Source organism: Varanus komodoensis, unplaced genomic scaffold, assembly GCF_004798865.1.
Source record: "Varanus komodoensis strain SLA01 unplaced genomic scaffold, ASM479886v1 scaffold432, whole genome shotgun sequence".
NCBI classification, from domain to species: domain Eukaryota; kingdom Metazoa; phylum Chordata; class Lepidosauria; order Squamata; family Varanidae; genus Varanus; species Varanus komodoensis.
In genome coordinates, this window is record NW_025335988.1 from 12,826 (window position 1) to 37,398 (window position 24,573).

Genomic DNA, 24,573 nt, shown 5'->3' on the forward strand with positions numbered 1-24,573 from the left:
AACTTGAGAGGAGACCAGCGTGCCTGCGGGGGCGGGAGGGGCACCGGGGCAGCGTGCCGCTGCTGGCGTCGGGGCTGCACCTGCGGGCGAGCGCCTCCCGCCCGGGCCTGCTTTGCCCGGGGAAGCTTCCGAGCAGCGTGGCGCACGCAGGCTTCCCGCGCCCTCTCCGAGCCCCCTCCGCCCCTTCCCAAGCCAGGGGAGGAGGCAGAGAGCGCCGCTGGGCGCTCGCTCGCTCGCCAGGCGCGCTTTGCGTAACGAGAGCAAGGTGTGCGCCTCGCTGTGTGTGTGTGTGTGTGTGACCGTGCGTGCGTGCGTGCGTGCGCACGCCAGCCAAGCAGCCAGAGGCTGCTGAAGCAGGAAGGCGGCGGCGGCGGCGGCGGCGGCGGGAGGAGGCGCGGGCGGCGGCGAGCAAGGAGGGCTGCTCGGGAATGCAGCCTGCATGGCTGGCGGCTTCGTCAAGATGCAGCCCGCGTGTGCCAGGGCCGACGCGCTGCTCCTCAGCCGGAGCCCCTCCGGCGCCAAGGACCAGGAGCAGCAAGTGCAGCTGCGGCAGAAGCTGAGGGAGCTGCCGGCGCTGCTGCGAAGCGGGCTGACTCTGCGGAGGAAAAGCTCCGCCGCTGGCGGCCGGGTGAGTGGGAGAGCCGTCGTGTGTCCCCGGGGGCCCAGCCCTTTCCCGGCCTAGACCGGGGGCCGTGCCCTGCCCTGCCCTGCCCTGCCCTGCCCTGCCCAGCCCAGCCCAGGTTTAGCCTTCCTCCAGCTTCCACAGACCTACAGGCAGGCTGGTTCTCCAGGGAAAGCTTGGCGGCGACTTCTCTGCGGGCGCTTTGGTACTTTGCATGGTTTTTAAAAAGCAGAAAGCAAGAAAGTCAAGCCTCCAGGACGCAGGGCTCATGAGTAGCCTCCCCGGGAAAAGAAGGGGAGTCGCGGTGCTCAGTAAGGGCATAGGAGGATAAGGAGTCACTGGAGCAACAGCCCTATTCTCTCTCATCCTAAGCAAGTCATGTTCAAGTCGTGGGATTTACACAACGTGCAAGGATCTAGGTTTTCCTTAGAGGGCTTTTGAACACTGAAGTTAAAAACACAAGCATGTGGTTAGGATAGAGGCCTTTTGGTGTGGATATGCTAGCTTCCCAGGGGATGGAGGAAAGGCACGAATAGGCCATGGGTTTGCCTTGACATATGGTTTACTCCAGAGTAGTTAAGGTTGCAGCCCAATTTTAGCCACGCTTCCTTAGACATACACTCCAGTGAGTGCATTGGGATTTGATCCTGAGTGAGCATGGTTAAGACTGAACTGTTAGAATTACCAGATTCTGAAAGAGTGTCCTGAATGTATGGTTTGGGCTTTTGCAATATGTTGTGGCACCTTGGAGGCTAACCAGTTTGCTGAGCTTCGGCAGGCCACGTATTTTAAAGATGCTGTTGGTCAGTTTCATGCATCTGTGTGAAGGGGGCATGGTGGTATTTTTTATGATGTATCAACCCCTTTCACTGATTTGCAGCTTGAGCCCCTAGATAATGGTGTTGGCACGTGTCCACTGCTTAGGTGCATGTCCCACAACCCCAGAGGTGTCCTTTGATGCAAACCATTCAGGGACATAGTTTACTTGAAGTGTAATGAAGCCAGTTTGTACAAGATCATAGGCAAGGCGAGTCCCTGGCATACCTTCTGTGGATAATGTAACATACGAGGTGGTAGCTGGTAGAATGAGGACTGTAGAGGCCATTGGCTTACTGTGTCCTGTCTTGATACAGTGTATCATCTTTAATTTCTATTTAGTTTATCTACTACTTCTGAATCATCAGAAATGTAATGGCTGGGGCTACAGTGGAGCAGGGTGGGATCAGAGCACTCTGCTTATCCTATATGCCCCTGGCAAAACTCTCCAGTTTTGTTCCTCCATTTATATTTTCCTTCCTTCATTTAAAATTCAGAAAGCATCCAGGCAGGTCTGTGAGCCAATCTAACTGACTTACCTTTCAGTGGGCAGGAAGAGGATTGGAGAAGCCCTAGTAAAATGCACAACCTTATCCTATCCTGTCCTGTCCCCTCCCACTAGCATAACCCCTTTCCCCCCTTCCTGAACAGGGGCATGTTTTCAACCTCATAAGTGAAACTTTCCATCTCTCCTCCGTGGCTGGGAGGCTAGATGTGTCCGGAGTGAAGATCCGTGATCAGATCTTGTCTTTCTTTCTTGTAGCTGTGTCAGTAGGCACAGAGGAAGAGCCCTGAGGTATCCAGTACTGTTTAGGGGCCACAGGATTGCACTCTAAGGGTGCAGTCCCATGTCGTTTTTGAAAGAAAAAAGGCCTACATATCTCAGCATTACTTGCTGGAAAGTGCTGTAGGACTGTAGGACTTTTTTCTGTCTTTTTTCATCCATACATGGGGTGGCTCTCTAAATACATTTTAATTTTAGTCCATCCTTCTGTAATATTTTGAAGTAAGCCCCAGTCAAGTTCAATGGGGCTTACTTCTGAGAAGACCTGACTAGGAAAGTATTATGTAATCACTCTGCTGATTCAATTTGCATGTGGTAACAAAATTCTGAAGCTTTGTTTCTAGATGATATGCATGTGTTGTAGCAGCTATTGTCTTAAAAGAGACATTTTTCCAGTAAGAGAAGGGGTGATGCCTCCTAAACCATGTTTGTCCACTACAGTTTTTAGAAGCACTCTCATTGAAAACATTAATTTTTTTAAAAAATAAAAAGTAAAATACTACCATTGCTGCCACTGCTAAAAGCAGAGTTCAATTAATGACTTATTTTGGCATCCACAGAGCTATTGTTTTCTTCTGCATTTATAGTAGGCAGATAACTTGTTTTTAGTGACCTGATAAAAGTAACTGCCTAACAAGTTTATTCTCTGTTCTGTGAGAGCAAGTCTTAGTCACATGTTACTTTATGATAGAGATAACTGTACAAAATACAGAAAAATTGTTTGTGTTTTATCATTCATTCATTCATTCAATGTATATTCTGCTATACTAGTCCTAAGACTCTCTAATGGTATATAATATATTTATATAATTCCTATGTTAGCTTTCTAGCAAAATTTCTGGCAAAATTAATTGTTGATAAGCTTTGTGAGGATGTTCATAGCTGTAACTGCGTATTGGGTCTTTGACATTTAGGAGCATGTGAATAATGCAAGCTGGAGATTAAATGCCTTTTGGGGATAGGTTATACATGGCATTTAAGCACTGGTGTAAGCACAATAATTCCCTTAAATATTATATGTGTACCCAAAGCTCTGTACAAACAGTAATTACTTATGAAAATTATACTTGTATGGCATCAGCAAGCCCTGAAAAGAGGTTGATCTCAAACAGCACATTTGCCACATCCTAGTTAAGACTGCCCTTCATTAGTCTATGTGAGTTATACAAGTGTAATTACTGTTGTCATATCCAATTTTGCAAAACCAAAATAGAGAGATGATAAATGACGCTTGCAAGAGAGCTGAGTGACACAACTGGAACTGTAGCCAAAAAACTTTGCCTTCCAGTGATATATTTTAGAAACTAATTATTTGTCTTAAACTATGAAGCAAGAAGTGATGTAAATAAATTGGAAAGCTGTTGTATGTAGATGATGTGGTTTGATTTGTGTTCGCAGCATTATAACTCTATGGTGAGAGACACACATTTGTTTAGCAGGGAAAACCTTCTGAGGACTTAAGGAACTGGAGTTGTATCATCAAAGAGATACATGAGCAATGAAGCTGCTGCTAAAATGTCTTAATTTTTTTGAGGGGAGACATAAAAACCCAATATTAGCAAGATTTAAGGGAAGACTCGCATGACCATTTCCTTACCTGAATTAATGGGCTGCCAAAAATGTTGTGAATTATGTGTATTTGTGCAGGGATTACAATGGAAGTAAAAGTATGACACGGTTCAGCCTTCCCCAACCTAGTGCCCTCCAGATGTTTTAGACTCACATCTGCCCTGGCCACAATGGTCAGGGGTGATAGAAATTAAAGTCTAAAACATCTGGAAGGCTTGGTGAAGTCATATAGATCTTTAAAATGAGAACCAGTGGTACTTTAATGTGAAAAGAGGAAATCTATCATAGGGAGATAAAGGGCAAAATGGGTACTTTGCTGTAGTAATAGGGTCCTCTTCTTGCTTTTACTTACTGGTGTTGAGGTGAGAGAATCCTGCTGCACATGGTGGGCAAAACATTTTATAAAATTGCTGCAGGAATGAAAGGTATGATGGATTCGCAGAGGCTCAGCCAATCTGCACTGTAGTGACTTGTCTGTGCTTCTGCCCACACAGCAGCATGACTGTGCAGTGGAGTGATGTGAGAGTGTAATAAGGCAAGGTTTACTGGATAGCAAGCACTCATGGCTCGATAGATGGATGCAGCAAACAGTGTCATTGCAACTGAACACTTGCAGAACTCTGTGAATGCCACCCTCTAGCTATTACTGCCCTGCCCTTAGTAATTGCGCAGCAGAGTTTGGGAAGGTATAGCAAATGTGCTGATGCTATCCCCTGGAGAAACACTTTCTGTCTTCCAATGTCACATGAGGGCAAGGATCCATTATCTCTTGTGCAGAAGCACCTCTCCAGCCTTCTTTATCTGTGTTGATAAAGTGCTGTTAACACGGGTATTTGATTTTGTAGTTTTAGCTTGTCTCTGTGAGACCTTTATCAGTAGTTATGCCTATGCTTTGTATTTTGTGTGGCAGTATTAGTAAAGGGGATAAATGCTTTCTGTTTCTTGGTTTCATTTTCCTCTTTGCTGTAGTTTGAATAAAGTGGATTTAGATCTAAGGGTCTGATTGTCCAGTTTGCAGCAGTGCTTGGAGAAACTGCATTCAGAGCAGCACATTAGATCAGCCTCTATGAGTCTACAAATATTTGAAATTGGGGACATAGCTCACAGAGAAACAGCATTTGCTTTAAAGCTGTAATTTACATTGGTGACCTTTGCTTTTTAAAGCCTGAACTTTTATTGCCATGGAGATTCAATTTGGATAATTTATAGCATGTGTCATTATGTGACTAAAAATAAACCCAGTATATAATACTGAGCTTTTGCTATTGTAATCTTTTATTTAGATATTCCTGACGTAAAATAAATCATGATAAGCATCTTACCTTTTTTTCCTTTACCCTTTTAACTGGTCCGTTCAGCAGTGGTTGAAGTATGTTTAAAAAAGGATGACTATGTTAGCTTTCTTTTGAGAAATCAATAGCTGATTTTCCCCAATTGTTAAAACATTGCTAATCTTTTCCTTGCCTTCTGCTTTATTAATATTATCCACTTTTAGTGGACTGACTCTCTCTTTTTTACTTTGATCCATTTGGTGTCATTGGGTCTTGATGCTCCAAACCTATACTACTACTTCATTTTTTTTTTTTAAGGAAAAGAGATGTAAGTATTATGTTTGTTGTGAAAAGACTCTTTGAAAGCAAAGTCCATCCTCCTAAACTTTGGTGTTTTGGGTATCTCTCCATGTATTCCATACTGAGGGAAATGAACTCTGCCAAACATGGACACTCATGTATTTGTATTCTAAAGGGAAGGCATAATGTTGGAAAGAGACACCAGAACTGAACTGCAGTGAGCCCGGGCACAAGTTTGGTCTTCAGTCCCCCAATAACATCTGTTTCAATGGAATTTCTTATGCCTGAATTGAATATAAGCACATATGTACTGCTACAATTTTAAAAGGCAGGATAGGGCATGATTTTTTTGTATCTTCACACAAAATGTCTCGCTGAGACTTGCTCTGCTTTTACTCTGTAGTAGCTTCAAGCTAATTGGGTTTTGTTTTGGCTTGGATTCATCTGTGCCACTGAAGCTGAGACATTTTCTTAAAAATTACCTTCCTGGCAAGTTAGCTCATTCATATATTTTGAAAATATGAGATAGCAGCATTTTGAAACGTGGATGTCTACACATCTCTTAATAAATTCTAAGTAGCAATATACTGATACAAATATATATCCTGGGACCAGGATACCTAAAGGAACGTCTTTTTCCCTCCATGCCCTCCTGCCCCTTAAGATCTGCAGTAAAAACCCTGCTCTGGGAACCCTCCTTGAAGGAGGTTAGGAGAGAACGTACTTGGAGGAGGGCCTTCTCTGTGGTGGTGCCCTGCCTGTGGAATGCGCTCCCCAGAGAGGTCCACCTGGCACTGATGTTATATGCTTTTTGGCGCCAGGTCAAGACCTTTTTATTCTTCTGTAATTTTAATGTTTAATATTTTAACTGTTTTATGCTTAGTCATGGATTATTTTGTATTATTTGAGTATATATGTATTTATTGGATTTTGTCTTGTAAGCCATCCAGAGACCCACAACATATTGGATGGGGTAAAAAATACCCAAATAATAAATAAATACAAATGGAGAAATCATTATTTTATTTACAGTATATGCAACAAGCAAGGAATTGCAATTATGGCATTCTAGTTTGGTTTTCCTCTTTTGTGTGGAAGCCCTTCAAGTTTCTGAGTACATCCCAGCCACTTAAAGACGGATGAATGATTTGGCTGTAAAATTTGAGGGCAGGGAGGGGAGGAGCAAAGCACCCTGGCTGATAGAGAAGGCAGACGCCTTGATATAGTTGGCCGCTGATTCTCCTCCTCTACTGCATTGTCTATCAAGATGGCCAGCTACCAGGCAATAATGGCCAGGTACCATCTAATGCTTTGAAACAGGGTGGCTTCACTATGCTCCTCCAAAAGAGGGTTTATACTGGAACTTCTGGCTTCCACTTCAAGTATTTTACAGTTCCAAAGAAAGATGGTGAAACCATTCGAAAACCCAAATGTTTTCGAATGGTTTCACTTCAGTCCATCTTTCCACTATTACGCAAAGGCATCTGGTTCACCTTGGTAGACCTGAAAGGATGTGTTTTCTGTATTGCTATTGAGGAGCCATACAGTTGTTTTCTCCACTTTCAAATTGGAGAACATCCTTTTGAATTTACTGTTCTTCCTTTTGGACTAGTGACAGCTCCAAGAGTATTTACCGAGTGCATGGCTGTTGTCTGTGCACACCTTCACCTCAATGGGATCCACCTGTATCCCTACCATTGGCTTATTATTGCCCCATCCCAAAGAGCCTCCTGATTAGACACCAAGTCCACTTTTAGTCATGAAACTTGGTCTGTATGTGAACTATTCTAAATCCTGTCTTTCTCCCACATAGTCTATACCAGTGGAGACAAACTTATGGCACATGTGCCACAGCGGGCGTGCAGGGCCCTTGCCACAGGCATGCAAGCCAAGTCGCCCCAGCATTGCCCCAGCAGCTGAGCATAGGATAAGAGCGCACATACTCGTAGGGGCTATGCACATGCTCAGAGAGGAGTAGTGGTGCCAGGTGATGATGTCTGAGCCGTGACTCCGTAACCGCGACTCGTCCAAGCTTTCGCATGGCTGGTCAGTGCGCTGCCAGGATATCTATACATTAATTCCTTAGATTGGTTGTGAGGTGTTTTTTCTAAACTAAAACCTCCGTTTTCAGGTTTTATTGTGTTTAGAATGGGCAGAAATGATGAAAAAGCTACTCAAAGAAGGCCTTTTCAAAATTGCCTTCTTTTCAGTGGTATTTTAGCCTTTATTAGGGTTAGGGGTGTGCACCAGGTCAGGGTTAGGGGTGTGGTGGTGAACCAATCACACACTTGCCACGGCGGGCAGACAGATCTCTCTGTGTTGGCGCACGAACTAAGTCGCGCCAGGATTGCCCCAGCAGCTGAGCATTGAATCCCAGTGCACACAGGGGCCATGCACATGCTTGGAAAGAGGTAGCAGTGCCAGGCGATGATGTCACACGCCGCAAGTCATTAGCCACAACTTGTCCGAGCTTTTGCATGGCCAGTCTGTCCGCTGCCAAGGATATATATATATGCTTGGACTGGCTGTGAGTTGTTTTTTCTAAACTAAAACCGCAGTTTTCAGGTTTTATTGTAGTGTTGGCACTTTGCAATAAATAAGTGGGCTTTGGGTTTCAGTTTGGGCACTCAGTCTTCAAAAGGTTTGCCATCACTGGTCTATACCATTCATTGGAGTATTTTTTGACTCCATTGCAACAAGAGGATCCTGTCTGCAGACAGACGCTCTTCCTCTGCTACTGAGATACTGCACATATTAGGACTTATGGCTGCCTCAATCACTTTCCCATCCTCCCATCTTACATATTTCACTAGAAGAGCTTTTTGACCTGTTGAGCCGGAATGTTTCATAGGAGGAGGGAAGTAGGCTGGAGAGGCTTCAGGATACTTTGTGTTCTGCTTTCTCAGTGTCCTCCATTCTAGCCCAGCAGAATACCCCCTTCCCCCTCTCTCAGATCATTTTCCCAACCTCAGAGAGGAGCCAGCATGGCTCTTTTCATGCTGGCTGTGAGCAGAAGGGGAGTTAGACCTCTGATTTCCAGTGCTATGGCCAAAATGCTATCTTTAACTCCTAATTTGGGAATCCAGAATAGTGTGTGGCCATTCAGATGCTATCCAGGGGCCAAAGGGTTGCTCCCTCCCTAAACATAAAACTGCTGCTAGAGTTGGGATCCATGTTGTGTCTTTATGGATTGCTTTGCCCTAACTCTGATTCACTGCTGAAATTTAAATAAGATTTATAATCAAAACAAACAAAATCAGCCAGCCATTCAGCTTTTGTGTGTTTTTAAAAATATTTTTGGAAGGTGGCAAGATCTTCCCGTTAGATGCACTGTTCTAGTTTCTCTCCAGATATCTGGACAGGTGAATCATGTAAGAAGCAGGGGTAGCAGCTGCACCTGGTTGCTAAGACATTCTAGAGCAGGCTTTTAAGTGCCAGGGCACATGTGCAGCTACTGGAAGGAACTCAGAAGGTACTTTATCTCCTGCAATGCTCTCAAGGTTTCTAATATCTTTTCCATGACTCTACAACAGCGGAACTGGTACTTTGATTAAGAAAAATAGGGTGGCAGCATCATTACAGTAAACTCCACTCCCACTATCATTTAGTATAGCAACCTTGCCACTGGATTTGTTTGCTTTTTAAGTGCACAGTAATACTCTTTCATTCCAGTGGCAGTGTCTTTGAATAAGAACATCTCTCCATTGCTTAACAAGCACCCAAAATGCCAGTAAGTAAAGGAAGGGGAAGTAGCTGACTTGTGTGAGGAATACATGATTCACAATGGATGTGGTTAGCTCTCCAAAAAGAACTACTTTTGGAAGTTACTCCTTAAGATCTGAGGGAACATATTTCATGTTGTTCTGCACCTCAAGGATGCACCTGATATGTTACCAAATAATTGCTTTCTTGCAGTTATTATTGTTATTATTGGTTGTAACAACTAGTCAAAGTGCAATGTTTTGTCTTGGAAAAGTGATACTTCGTCCCAGTAAAGAATGATGATGCATCACATATGCAGGGTTTAATTGCTTGCTTTGCCTTTTTGAAGAAGTTATTGCTGTTGAGATGACATTCATTAAAAAGTGCTAAGGAAGAATCAATCTGCTGTAACCCATTTTCTCAAGCTTTCTTGTGACTATGTGAACTGAGTGGGGATTGATGACACACCTTTCATTTTTAATGTGTTGAAGCACTTTAATTATTTTATTCATCATAGTTTTAATGATGCATTCCTGACTCCTATTGACATTTTGTCCTGAGATTATAAGTATGTGAATTCATGTTTTATAATTGTGCCTTTTAATTTTTAGGTCAGATATATGTGGACAATATATGTAAACTTAGCACATGGCATACAATGTTGGCTTTACTCCCCGGTTTTTCTATTTATGGCAATGGTCATTGGAATTCTTTGAATGCAATAAGTTTTAGATCACATAAGGTACACCCATCTCCATGTTTAGACAGAAAAAAATCCCCTTATTCTCTAAACATATGTATAATTGCACCTTTGCTCAAAAGATAGGAATTGTCTAGAGACTTTTTAACATAGATTTGTGGTACCCTTAAAATTGTTGCCCTTTTCTCGTGTGTCGAAATAACTTTCCTACACGAATATAGTTTGGGTCTTAATTTTTTTGTGTAGAATCATCTTTCATGGTCACCTCAGATATTGCATGGCTGTACACATATTTTTTTCATGGCACATACCTGATTAGGGAGCTGTGGTTTATTCCTGCTCATGCCTCCATCACATGTACTATCGAAAGTGCATATTTGAAAAGCACATGTTTCATTTTTAGCTGTACATCTTGTCTTTCTAAAGATGTAAGACAGACCTGAATCTTTTTGTAAGCTGGAGAACAAGATTTGTGGCTTAGGGTTGACTTTAGTACATATTTATAGAAAATTTGACATGTCATTTTGAGTCAGGAGCTATAAAATGCTTTCAACTTTGAAATCTGAACATTTGCTTTGCAGAGTCAGTTTTTTGCTAGCTTCTCCGAGGATACAAAAACTGGACAGCAATACAATTAGAAACAACCTTACTTGAATAGGTAAACCTTTCCCAGAATAGCTGAGGTGTTCTACATATATTTCAAAGAACAGCTGACAGCTGCTCATTGTTAGTATTTCATTAATGCTGAAAAAAGTCATAGTGAAGGTGATATAGCTGGATTGACCCAATTTAAAACGCAAAAGGAAAGTCCACTGATGTGGGAATGCAGACCACTTTACCCATATTTATTCAGGTATATTCGTAATGGCCAGATTGGGTTGGATGCCTGTTTTTTTCTGTGTAGGGGTGTGTACCTGTGTGTGTTTTTTCTCCTGGGAACATGCTTGTATGGTTTCGAACTATTTATTCAAACCCTGTTCAGGTATTTGCATGATTGTGTGAGGGTTTAAACTGGGCAAGGAACATTTGCCTGAATATGCAAGGGCCTAAACTGGCTATGGTCCCACACCTTATGTTCCCATGCATACCAGACCCTCCCCTCCGTAGTCCCCATATTGAACAGGGATACCTGAAGGAATGTTCTATGTGTAGTAGTTTGAATGCATGTAGAACTCTTCACAAAACTGAGTTGGTGAGGGGAGCAGCCATGTCACAACTAATTTTTGTGCTTACATTCTGAAGGAATGCAAATATGGATTTAGTGTCAATTTTAATATACCAAAGGCTGCACAAGTAACTAAGACCCTGTGGACTTAGCAGGACTGACATCTGAATAGATTTGCTTATGGAATTCATTATCCATTTAGAGTACAAGCTCTGATCATTTTTCATATTAATTCACTGAAAAATTAAAATAAATTTCAGGCTGTCATCTGAAAGCTGATGTCTGAAATGCACTGAAGGAACATAACATATACATTATTTTTCAGGTTTTTGAAAATTGTTTATTGAAGCTTTTATAATGTACTGCCAAAAGTTATGCTTTGATCTGCCGTACTCCCTTCTAAAGTATGAAAAGTACAAAGTAGCATATTATTCATGCACTTCTAAGATGTAGCTGATGGGATAAAAATTGCAAAAATGTTGCTTTGTTACCTTAGCAACACCTATTTATGTTTGAATTTATGCCCACCTGTATCCCATTGTGACATCAGTCTGCTGATTTGGACTAAATGGCACTGCTTTGCTTTGAGTTTCCAGACTAAGTGTCTGCCCTGGTCAATCCCAAGGAGTTGGCCCATCAGGGCTAGATTAGTTCTACCTGGCAAGCTGCACCATGTGACATCCACATTCTTTAGATAAACCTTGGAATTAACTTTCACAGGATAGGATGATGGCCATTATATTAGCCAGCTTTAAAAGCAGGGTTGTTTAGCTCTTCATGGCTGGTTCAGACAATGAGCTGTAACCCCCAGTTGAGCTGGTTGGAAGTTGTCTATTCGGAGAAGTGGCCACATGTGCTGCACCTAGTATAGGCTAATCAATGCAAGAAAACCTATTGGATCTTTAGTGCTTGTCTCTAGTGTTGCTGCCTTCCTCTATTCTGCCTCCTGTTTCCTCTTTCATTTGTGCAGCACCTGTTCTCTACATTTAACCGCCTTTCACTTGTGCAGCACCTGTTCTCTACATTTAACCACTTTCTCTGGTCAGAAACTGGCCCTCCCCTTCTAATACTGCCATCACTGCTACCCTCTTATTAGAGGCCTCATATATATCTACCATGATGGCTGTAGATTTGTTTATTGAAGGCCTGCTTCTTGCCAGCTTCCATCCAGTAGGCTTGGTCATCTGTTGGGTGCATTGCGGGGTCATTGTGGGTTGTTTTCTCATCAATCAATGCACCTTGGATTATTTCCGGAGTGGGTTGACATAATGTATGAACATGCCCAGTGTACAGCATTTTTCCAGTGCTGGAGGGGCTACTTTGGGGAGTGAAGGAAAAATAGCTTCCACCAGCCCAATTGCACGTATCTAAAACTGCATCTAATCCTTAGTGTAATGGTATAATGTTGTTTGTCTTTCTAAATGGTGTTTCTAGTATGGCTAAAGTAAACATAGAAGTGATGCATCTTTGGTCATGTGAGTCTGGATTGTTGGAGTAATTTGCAGCCAAAGCTAGGTATCAGAACAGAACCTTTCTAGGAAAGTTCTCTGATCTTTCACAAGAGTGCAGTACAAAAAGTGTCTGTTCTCACAGGGGCAAATCATTGCTTGTGAACATCCATTGCAGCCGCAGAGAGGGAGGACTGAAGCTTATGTCCATCAGCCGTTCTCCCAGGGAGCCTAGCCCTGCTCTCTAAATTGCATGAAAGATGTGATTAAAATGTATTCTTAGCCTGTACAGGTGTGCAGAATTTTAGAAGCATTTATTACCACGACTTTAAAATGAGATTTGAAAAACTGAGAATATAACTGGATCATTTATCTCCATTTTGATTCTTCCTATAAAAAGTTGTAGTGTACTTTATGGGGATGCTACAGTGTATTACTAATTTCTCTACTTATGTTCCCATGTTGCATTACAATGGTTTTATGAACATAATTCCCTGTGCATTTTGCTGAAACTAATTTCTCTTTATATGAAAAGAATGGGATGAACTCACTCATGGTGGCATGTAGAGAGCATGGTGTTAAAAATAGAGTATATCTGAATGAAAGCTTGCAAGTCAGTTCTTGGCAAAATGCAGTCTGACATAGCTCCTAGTCTCTTTCTCTCTCTCTGATGTAGGCATTTCCTTCCAATGTTTCCCCCTCTTCTAGAAATGACATCATTGTAGCCTTGTAGGAAATAAGGTAATATAAATAATTCCCTTTTTCGGTGATACTTTGCAGTGAACACAAAGAACTAAAGAGCTTACTATTGTACTTTGAAGGAACACAGATGTGTGCCTAGTTTTTCCAGTAATGCTGTTTCAGAAATTGCATTCATTCATTTGGTAATACTTGATTGCTTGACTAAAGGATGTTATGTTTTATCATGTTTTTATTTATGCATGTTTATGATACTGCAACAGAGCATAAGGAATATGCTGTTTCATATGGACTTTTTGGTTATAGTTGATATTTATTTAGGAATAACCACAGGTCTTTTCATGTGCTTCTGGTATGTAGAACAATCTTGGATAGAATGAGGAGTGAGATTATTCCATTGCCCAGTTCCCAATATCATGTCCTCTACTGATCCTGCCCTCTGGTTGTCCATGTATTTAATATGGAAATTGGCAAAGGGGTGTCTACGCTTGAGCAGCAGCTTGCGTGTAGGCAGTCTAAAAGATTGGGATCCCCATTGCATTTTCTTGCATGTGCTTAAGTAACTGCTCATAGGAGAACCTTCTTTAATCAGATGTGGATAGTCAGTGAAGGGGAAAATAGTATGGGAGAAACACTGGGGTAGGGCCCTGTTGTATCCGTGACTTTCCTATGTAAGAGAAGTGCTCAAGCACCTTTCATATTTGGTGGAGAATGGTGTAAACTGTCTAGTTCAATTTCCAATCCTTCCCAGCTCTTTTTATCACCCCAGAACAGGTTTGATGAATAGCCCCTGATAGCTAGTTCTCCCCACCCAAGCAAAGTGTCAGACCTGGTTCCCACTCAGTTGAGAATCAGGCTAAGTAATGCAAATCAAAAGCATTCTCAAGTCATAGCTTGCTGAGAAGATGATCAGTAGATCATCATGTGACTTATTTAATTAAATAAATTTATTTCATTTTCATGAAGACTTACCTTCATTCTCAAGGTCAGTAGCTGCTGACAATAAAAATATTCTCCTATTTGAGGAGTCCAAACTGCTTCCCATTAACAAAATGTTTGCCATGTTGGGCATAGCCAGTCACAAAACACCCATTTCTCAGAAAGCAAAGTGATGAGGCTAAAAGAAAAGTGACTTTCCCAAGACCTTTTAAGATCAGGAGGGGCTAGGAAACCAAGTTGGGTACTCCAGTAAGAATGTAGATTAGGGAGAACAAATATTACATGTGGCTAAAATGCAAAGATGACTATATCAACTCAGTATAAAGAACAACTATAAATTAATAAGTGTGTAGCGAAGCCTAATAAAAACCCCCGATGTGACTTCTCTATATACTAATTTACATATATTTTGTCTATGCTGTTAATTTACATATATTTTTTTCTACAGGTTTTCATTTTTATTAATATTGTATGACTTTCATGAAACTTTCTAGGGATGCCATCAACAGCTCCTCTTCCCAAATTTGATAGCTTGGATAAAATGATTATAAGGTGTTCCAAAACCAGTACTGTACCTCCAGACTGGTTTTATAAAAAATCTGTGTCTAAGAAACAAGTGAGCAAATGAAACATCATGCCAGCTCAGAATTTTTTATTGCAACTTGTATTAGGTGACTTGTTCTAACCATCTATGACTTGTGGCTATGGTCTCACCAACCATATTCTTAGATTAGTTTGGAAACCATTTACCCTTGTATATTGTAAAATTAAAGAGAAGGTGTGCCAGGCATAAAAGAAATCACTCCCTTTGTTGTGATAATTTTTTATTGCAGTTATCTTCAGAAAACTTAGAATTTTATCTAGAATGCTTGGATTTTAGAAAGTTCTACTGTATTAGTTTCAGTTTAATATTTCTAAGCATTAATCTGACAGCATAGCATACAATTAACTAAAAAGTTCAGCATTCAAAAGTATTTCTTGTTTGATTTATGTATGTATCTATTTGGAGAATTTTTCTTCTGACATTCTCCTATTTAACAACTATTTAAAGGTGCCTTTTTATCCTATAATATAATTCAGTACATCACAAGGTAAAATGGCTTATTTAATAACTGGGTAAGCTAAGCAGTTAGGAATCTGGGAAAGGGACTAGAACTGCAATTGAATTGAATCACAATAGATGCAATATAGCCAAAGCTGAACTCCTTAAAAGCACTATTGTTTTCAGTGAGAAAGTCACATACATGCTTAACTCATGGGACTTATGTAGCAAACCTTAGTACTGGGGTTGGTCAAGCAGATCTACATTGCTTCCACTGCCCCATTCATAGCCCTGTTGTCCATCAGCAGCTAGGGCAGGAAGATAAAAGGAAGGTGTGCATTTGGAGTTCAAGGTCCTGGGCTACATCCTGACTTGTAATGGCCTCTTCCATGGATACTCAACCTCATTGTCAATTCCCAGCAAGGCCAGCAGTGATGAGTAAACTTCCTGCTGCTTCACCAGGAAGGGAAGGTTTCTCCCATCGACTTTCCTCTCCTCATACAGGGAGAGAGGTCTAAATCATCGGTGACCTCTCAGCCACACCTTCAGGATACACAGAATCATGCCTTAGTTTGGCTGGGTCATGGCCAATATTCTTAGTATCTACAAACTGATAACTCCATGGATGGTGTATAGTTTGTCCCCTTGATTTAATTTTACATAATTTTAGTTACAGGAGGACTGAAACCAATAGAGATATCATGGAAGTGATGAATAGTGGATTTTACCTGTAATAGTTCCATGGTTATAAAATGAAGCTCAGTTACACAATAATTTTTAATTCTCTTCTAAAATATGAACCATTGCAAGTATTTGATATTCAAAGATGAAAGTAAGGTTTGATTTAGTCAAGTCTGACCTTCTCATGGTATGAGTTTGCAGTTCAGTGAACATTTTAATGCTTAACATCTGCACCACAATATCTGAATGTCATTTTAAGCTTGATTGTTCTAATATCTATGGATGGTAAATTCTTTATTTAATTTATTCAGTTATGGTTAAATTTGCAATTCACTCGGCAAAGATCCAGAGAACAAAAACAACACTGTTGTCAAGCTAACTAATCCCACAAAGCATGAGTTTTCAATACTGAATATCTAGAACAGGCAAACTACTTTTTCTAAGAAGAAGGAAAATATAAATGTCCCAGTCTTGAAGTAGTTTAAAGTGTTTTATTTATATATTTAATTTCTCTACCACTCTAATTGCTCCCTGGACAGTTTAAAGTCATTCCTAGAAACAAGACATAATACAATAAAAACATGTTCTGCACTACAAAATTTTAAGACACTTTAAAAATTAGTTTATCACCAGTCTGATTAGGCGTGTTAAAAACATGGGTGCCTCCATCAAGCTGTTAAACTTAGATACCTCTCCTCAGAGAGGGTTGTTTCGGCCTGGTGCTGAAATGGTAACACAGGTGGTCCTCGGTGAGGAGATCTTTCCAAAGTTGGAGGGTCCTCACAGAGAAGGCCCTCCTACTTGTAGCTACCTTCTGATCCTCCAGATGTTAAAACCCAATCCAGTAAGAAAAAAACATGTGGGTAAGTGGGGTAAGCGATTGACTCAAGACCATCTACTGAGTTTTATGACTAAATGATTATTTTGTTTCTGGGACTCAATGGATCAAAGTGAGGGCACTATCTGTATATCAGAAATGGGCAGAAAGCAGATCATCAGATGCTTTGGACTTCAAAATGCAGCATTCCTGACCATTGACTATATTGTCAGAGGCTTCTTAGGAGTCCCAAACATCATGCGATATTTCTTCTGCATATCCCCAAAGTGTGCTACACTGGAGCAAGAGCCACCCACTTTCTGTGCTGCAGTAGGCAAGAAAAAGAGGAGGAGAAAGGGGAAGGGTCTGCCTTTACATGGAGAATAAGTCCATCAGTGGCTAGCAGGCATGGTGACCCAGCTGGCACAATTGCAGGGTAGTTAATAAGGCACTTACTAATGCTGCATGTGGTGGGAGGTGGAATTAGCATAATTACCTCTGGTACACTGGCTTCCTGTGTAGTGTGAACCTAGCCAAGGTGACTTGTGACGATAGCTGACAAGTTATCCAGAACCCATGGGCTGTAGTAGGCTTATTTTCCTTGCCACAATTGTGTGAACAGGCCTGATGGCAATAAGTGTTCCCCAGGTTTAGAAGCACGATGCTGCTCTACAACAGTGGCTGAAGCAGCAATAGGAAAAGCTTTTGTGTTCATGTGTTGCTTGTGGACTTTCCAGAAGCGTTTCATTGGCTGCTTTATGGAAAATAGACCACTGATGTTATCCAGTAACATGGTTCTCTTCTTCCCTTTAAAGCCAGACTAGGTCAGGGCCAAATCTGCTTTGAGTAACTGGATTTAGCAGAGAAAGAGGTGTCGAAGGAGGATAGGAAATGTAACAGTACTGTAAGAGGACTTGTATGCCAAAACAGTTGGCCTATAATGAATTTAATCCTTCTATTTCTCAATTCACCCATAAAACTGCACGGCCCTTACTATATCCTTGAATTGCAACACCAGGGTGTCCAAACTACGAAGTTAACAAAATTAACAAGTAAACATGGAGTGGAAAAGGGGTGAATGGGAAAGTATGGAGACATAATTTGTTGAGCCGAATGGTAGGCTTGTTAACAACCTGAAAGTATTTCCTGGGGACAAGGAAGCATTCCAAGACTGTGGTTTAAAATGATTACACAAATATATAATTTTTAAATATCTCTAATCTTTGGGTATCCTTTGCATCAAAATCCCCAGAGGTTAATTATTATAATGAAGAAATACAGATGCAAAATTAATGTGCCATCACTTGTCCAAACACCTTCATTGTGTATATTTGTTAAGTTAATAGTACTTGTCATATTTTTTTCTTACAGATTATATCCAGAAGGATTTCAAATCCATATCTAGAAAATCCTCCCAGCAAGGTATTGCTATTTTTTAAAAATCTCATTAACAACTGGGCATAGTTGTTAGCAGTGCTTTTTTTGGAAGGAAAAAAGTGCCAGAACTCATGAAATTATTTACCTTTCGCACGTAGTCGGTCACTGTACACACACCCACACGCATCAGTTGTGTAATGAAACATAACGGTTGCCACCTGCAGTAAGCGCTCAGCGCGCGACCACATGACCAGTCACAAGCCGAGCAGCGCCATCACAATCAGCGCAGACGAAATACGCATGCATCGGACTCGACACACAGGCAGCCCGCATGCACCGTTTTAATGATTTTGCCGCCAACCCGCTATGCTCGACAGGGCGATTCAAATCCACGTGGACCAAACATCAACTTTTCAAAAGTTACTTTTAAAACTTGGAAAATCTGTCGAAAAAAGGTGCCAGAACTCCATCCCGGTGCATTCTATGACAAAAAAAATCACTGGTTGTTAGAATGTTTGACTGAGACTCAGGAGATCCAGCTGCTAGTTCCTACTCAGCCACAAAGTTCACTGAGTGACTCTGGGCCAGACAGTGACTCTCACCCTAATAACTTCACAGGGTTGTTGTAAAGCTAAAATGGAAAGGAGGAGGATTATGTACACCATCTAGGGTGGCTTACTTCAGTATAAATATAATAATTAAATAATAATAATTATTATTATTATAACATTTCTATGCCGCCCCTTGCCGAAGCCTCGGGGCGGCTTACAACACAATAAAATACATTGAGATACAATAGAACATAATAAATTACCATTAAATACAAAAATACAAAAAATACACTGAGTTTCAAACATAATAATATAAAATTAAAAATAACAGTATAAAATAAGTAAATAAATAATATAGGAGGAGAAAAGAGAAGGAAGAAGAAGTTGCCCTGGCCAGATCATATATTTTAACAATTAAAATGATGTTTAAATAAAAAGGTACTCCTAAATAAGTACTCCTAAAACTATTGTTTCCTGCCTTCATTTTTGGGCTATTTTATTAATGATAAGTGCATTTGTTTATCTTTCAGCCTGTAACAGCTATGTGCATCAAAGTTTTCTAATCTAAACAGTTTTTAATTTAGCTGTTAAGGAATTTCATATTCAGAAACAAATAGTTCAGTGAAATCATGCTTGTACTTGTTAGTCGTGTTCTGTAACTTTTATGTAGTGCTAATGCTATAACCTTGTATGCCTGCATAATTCATGGTTTGCCCATTTTTTTTTTTTTTTTTTTAGATTTATGGAGAGAGTGCTTCATGTGCTGGGAGAGCACTCAGAAATGTTTTCATTCTACAAGCTTCTGATTTGTTGAAAGACAGAATGTCTCTGATGGGACTTTGCAGGTAACCTTATTTCCTTGTTTTAACAAAGCATAGCTTCCCCATTGCTGTCCATCCAACCTTCCCGTCATGCAGCTGGCTTAGGGACTGAGTGTATTTGCCGTGGCAGATTTCTTTCTGGAACCAGGAGCACAACTTTTACCCTTATCTTGAAATTTTCTGGTTTGCACTCAATTTGCCAGTCTCCTGTTTTCCATGTCAGTGTCCACCATGGAAATATTCATGTACTCAAGGCTCCCCAATGGAATGCCTTCATCGTTAATTTTTATGGATGCTTTATGCTGTAATCATTTGTGTGTGCTTTGGCATTTCTGGAAAAAATACAGTACCTATTGAGACATAGTTCTGGTTAAATATGTTCTCTCTAATCTAGTATAGTGGTTTATCTCATTTCCTGAAAAAAAGCACTTTACTTGAAATGGAAAGGTCCTTACTGTGTGAATAAGTGATCTGTGACTGATTTTCAAATATGTATTTTTATTGTATAGGAGTGAACAAATGGAAAAAATAGCCATAAGAATCTGCCCTCAGGGAGGCAGTGTAGTAAAGTTTGTGCCTTTACCAGTGGCTCTTATCTATCGCTACAAATGCTGTTATTGTAGTTGATAGCATTTGGTTTGTGTTCCCTGCGCAGTTATTCTAAGACTAATCCCCAGAGCATTTGAAAACAAAATTAAAAATAGCTGCCTAAGCCTACAGCATATTGGCCTTTCTCTTTCATAACAAATAATTTCAAATTGGCTAAACTACAACCCAATTCTTTGTATGAATTATTGGGTTAAAATAGCATGTGGATTCATTATTTTTTCATACTTAAAAGTGATCTTGTGACTTCTCAATTGCTCTGAGATACAGTGAATTCCAATAACAAGAAAAGATTGGGGTGTTGTGATCTTCTGTCTGCACAACTCTGATACATTCAGATAACAGGTCAGGCTATCTTTATAGAAATCCATTATTCTTGCATAGTGTTTCCTCAACACCTTTTTACTTTGTTATAGTGTATCTGCATATTTTGATATATTGTGAAGTAAATGCATTTTGGGGGCAGCTCTTCTAAACCAGGGCCTGGAAAATGTCACATGCCTCTCATTTTCAGAAGACTTCTGCATGGAATCATTTCTAATCTCTGGCAAGAGCTCTGTTCCTTCCCTGGCACCCTACTGCATGGGAAAGAAGAGGAAGAGATAAAAGAGCTGGTGTGGTGTAGTAGTTAAGAGCATGTGATGGGAACTCAGGTGATCTGTGTTCTAGTCCCCGCTCAGCCATGGAGCCAACTGGGTGACTTTGGGCCAGCCACAGATTCTCAGTCCAACATACATCAGAAGGTTGTTGTTGTGGGGATAAGGTGGAGAGCAGGATGAGGAAAATGATGTAAGCTGCTCTGAGTTCATTATAAAAAAAAATCAGGCTATAAATCAAATAAATAAGGGGGTGACAAAAACAGAGAAAAAATAGAAGGTTATCTGAAAGCAAGGGAAGCAGGCACCAACCTGATACTAAGCAGGTTTGGGTCTGGTCAGTGCTAGGAACTACCTTGAGTTCCATGATAGAAGAAAGATGGGATGTAAAAGTATCAAACAAGGGTTGACCACCTGCTTTGGTACCTGGTCCTGTTCACTACCTGTTTCGGCCCCAGTCACTACCAATATGTGTTCCCTAACCAATACAAAGGTAGTGCAGAGAAAAAGGGCTGTTCACCTCTGGTCTAAACCTTGTATTTCCGCATGCATTCCTGTTTTAGGAAATGCACTGTTGATTATTGAAATTCCCCAAATATTTGTAGCCTAGTGCACTGGCTTCTTTTTATTGCCCTCATGTTTGCCCATAAGAGGGATGTGATGGCCACATTTTAAAGATGAGGGAAATTAAATAGATGGAGGCAGTTGAAAGAATTCTGAAGTGAGTTCTAAACTACTCAAATTATCTGAATAGATCAGCCTAGAAAGGCCAGTAGAAATTTATCCTGAAGAAATGCCTTACTGCAAATTGGCATAATGAAAATGATGCATAGGCTGGACTGCATGAAAGCTTTTGGACTGAAGGTTTAACTATTGTACTTGCAACACCAGCATCCAGTTTAATGGGATGTGCTGGAAATGGATGCTTCTGTTTTCACAAGTTACACTGTCACTTAAGGACTATGTAACTTCTGTATAGCACAGTGTGCTTTTTATTTTTTTTATTCAGCTATAGTTGGTACAGCTGTTGTGACCTGTGCTGGATAGGGATAGTCAGGCCATGGTTTCCTGTGATCTGTTAAACTGTTGTTTGGATTACTTGATTGTATTATATGTAGGACTGCCTTTCAGTACAGTTAAAAAGCCATTGGTAAGACAAAATGTAGCAGCTAGAATGTTTATTGTTCATTCTGACCATATTTCTGAATTACCACTTAAAAGAATGTTGCAAACATGAGTAGGAGAGACACACAAAAGAAGACATCTGCCTTTGACTGTGATCACATTTTGATATTCTCAACTTGTGGAGGCCAACAATCCAAAGAGGAGAGCCTCTTCCCTTTTGTGTTTCCCTAGTTTGGGATTAGAATACCTGAATAGGCTGTTGTGACATCAAGATTTTCATTAGTATATTTCCATCTCACCTTTTGCTTTTATATAGTACCCACGGCGGGTTAAATAGTTGTTGTTCTGGGGATAAAATGGAGTGGAGGACAACAACTCTTTATGGCAGGTGGAGATGAGAGTGAATGATGGGTCTAGAGTTATCCAGTGAACTTCATGGCCAAGTGGGGATTAAAACGTGGATCTCTCAAGTCCCCACTCTAATGTACTAATCACTACACTAATTCTCATTGTTTTAGGTGGTGTTTTAATCCTTCTGTGACATTGTTTCATGTACATCAAGATGCATGTGTATTCAGAAGTGAGCCCCGAAGTGCACTTATTCCTTTCTAAATGTGGTTCAGATTGCAGCCTCAGTCTTTCTTTACATCTTTCTTTGTTATTTTGTTAGGAGAAGCTGCATTGGATCTGAACTCGTAGACTGGCTTTTAAAATGCTGTCCTTTCATTAAGAGCAGATCTACAGCAGCTGGTGTCTGGCAGCTCCTGCTGAATATGGGAATTGTGTTATCAGGTCAGTTTTATCAAAGCAAGCCCAACCTGTTTTAGGAAAGTATTCAATTTCCTTTGCTGTCCTTGGGCATTAGATTTATGATGCTTACAAAGGAAGAGAGAAGAAGCCCAATATCTGGTGTAATCAAACTAGGCTTTTTCTGTGCTGCAATGGTGTATATTTTATTTCACATGTGATCTTTCATAACCTGAATAAATATGAGATATTTACTAAATATTTTACCCATGAAAATACTTGTCAGAATGTAATGGTGTTTGGGGTCTTTTTCAATTTGTTGCTGAATCCCCTGATCATTTCTCATCTAGGCTATTGCAATTCTTTTTATGTCGATTCTCCCTACTGGCACATCTGTTGTCCTCAGATAGCTTAGAATTACCTGTCTAATGTCTCTTCCGTTGCTGTGATTGTCTGCTCCATTCGTCAAAGCTTTCTGTTTCTTCTTTGTAAATTTCCTTCTTCCTTGGAGTAACAGTTAAAGCACTCTTGAGGCTCCATGGTTGACTGTAGCCTGTTTTGTACATACCCTTTACCCTGTGATAGCTGCATTAGAATGCAGTTTATTAAGACTGCTTCTACAGCAAACTGTTTGTGTGTAATTGGCCTTTCTGCAGTTCCAGTCATGCTAAAGTGGTCATTCTTTTTGGAACTGTTGGCATTGGCATTTTTGGTGTTGTATGTTACCATGCTTGCTGTGGACAAATATATCTAACATATCCACAACCGACAGGGAGAAATTAGCTTGAATGTGTGCTAAGTGCTGGATAGACAGTTATTTCAGATTTCTTACATTCTGTCTAGGTCACAGGGAATTGTCGCAATCCATGGAAGCTCTAAAACCTCACTGAACAGGGGATGGAGAGAGAGTAATGTGTGGAGAAGAAGAGGGAGCAAGGCTCCAATGAAAGGGAGAAAGGGAATATGGGAGATTTCAGTGAAGGGAACCTCATGGAAGGGAGCAGAACTCAGGAAAGGTGCAGAGGTATTTATAGACTTATGCCTTTACATCTCATTTTACCTGGAGGTGGGCGGCCCTAGAGGGGAGATCACCAGGTAGATGCAAATGAAGATATAGCTAAACAAAAAGATATCCATGAAGTGCATCTTGTGCTGATCAGAAATGTATGAAAAATGTACAGTCAAACTTTGATAGAAAGATGATAGATAAATATATATCACCTGGACCTAAACTTAGTTTGCAGTTGGAAGTCTGTACATTTCCAGGCTTGTGCTACATTTTAAATTATGTGCCCATTTGCAAAGAAAATTGTATGCATTTCCACATGCACTCATTGACGCTTTCGGGGGGGGGGGTCATGTGTCCAAAAATTCATACGTTCAAAAATGCTCACATTCAGAACAGTGGACATTAATGCATACATTAGGGAAAACACCTATGTGTTTTTGTGTGAATTTTTTTGTTAAATTGCAAGCTCATATGGAAGTGGAACAGAATGAGCTGGACCTCAAAAAGCTAGTAATTGTAGCAAGATGGAGATTTACAGATCTGGGGTTTTTTTTTTTTTTTGATGACTAATTTAGTGTTTGAACAGATTAGAATGTGAGATAAATCTGGTTTAACCCTTTGTGATCTCTGGAGGTGAATAGCTGATAGCTGAAGAGCTTCCTCTTTCAGTCCTCATTACTAGAATCTAAAGGGGAACTTGGCAGCTAGTTTACATGATGCAGCTGAGGCTTTTTTCCAGCTATATTCAGTAGCTAGATAATGTTTGCGTATAGTCTGATAATCTGTTTTCAGACAATGTTACTCTATAAAGGGACACATTAAAAATGGCAAAGCAACTTTGCTCTCTGGCAATAAATATGTAGGAACAATGTGAAGAGCTGCTGCTTCTGCTGCTGTTACTGCTGCTTTTTCATCACCATCACCCTCATTAACATCATCAGTTCATTTCTGTACTGCTTAATAGCAGGTGCTCTCTATCTACATCCTTTTTTCAACTGCTTAGTTAACGGAAATGGCTGTTGTAGTCTGTTATTCATGTACAGTCCAGTTCAAAGTGTGATTTTCTATGTGATCTATACTCAGAACAGTTCTTATGAAGAAAATGTGGTGTGTGTGTGTGTGTGTGTGTGTGTGTGAGAGAGAGAGAGAGAGAGAGAGAGAGAGAGAGAGAGAGAGAGAGAGAGAG

General features: G+C 40.6%; 1 protein-coding gene across 2 annotated transcripts; it reads left to right on the top strand.

Annotated features, from left to right (window-relative positions):
- Nucleotides 1-403: 403 nt before the first annotated feature.
- On the top strand, nucleotides 404-23,443 carry LOC123030280 (rap guanine nucleotide exchange factor 5-like). Of its 2 annotated transcripts, none has more exons than XM_044444083.1 (5): nucleotides 404-628; nucleotides 17,927-17,977; nucleotides 19,222-19,328; nucleotides 22,302-22,423; nucleotides 23,222-23,443. In XM_044444083.1, the coding sequence occupies exons 1-5, from the start codon at nucleotides 440-442 to the stop codon at nucleotides 23,266-23,268; spliced, it is 516 nt and encodes a 171-aa protein (XP_044300018.1). In that variant the 5' UTR covers nucleotides 404-439; the 3' UTR covers nucleotides 23,269-23,443. The 2 variants fall into 2 exon arrangements, with proteins under 2 accessions (XP_044300018.1, XP_044300019.1); XM_044444084.1 differs by having other exon boundaries at nucleotides 22,368-22,423.
- The last annotated feature ends 1,130 nt before the right edge of the window (nucleotides 23,444-24,573 follow it).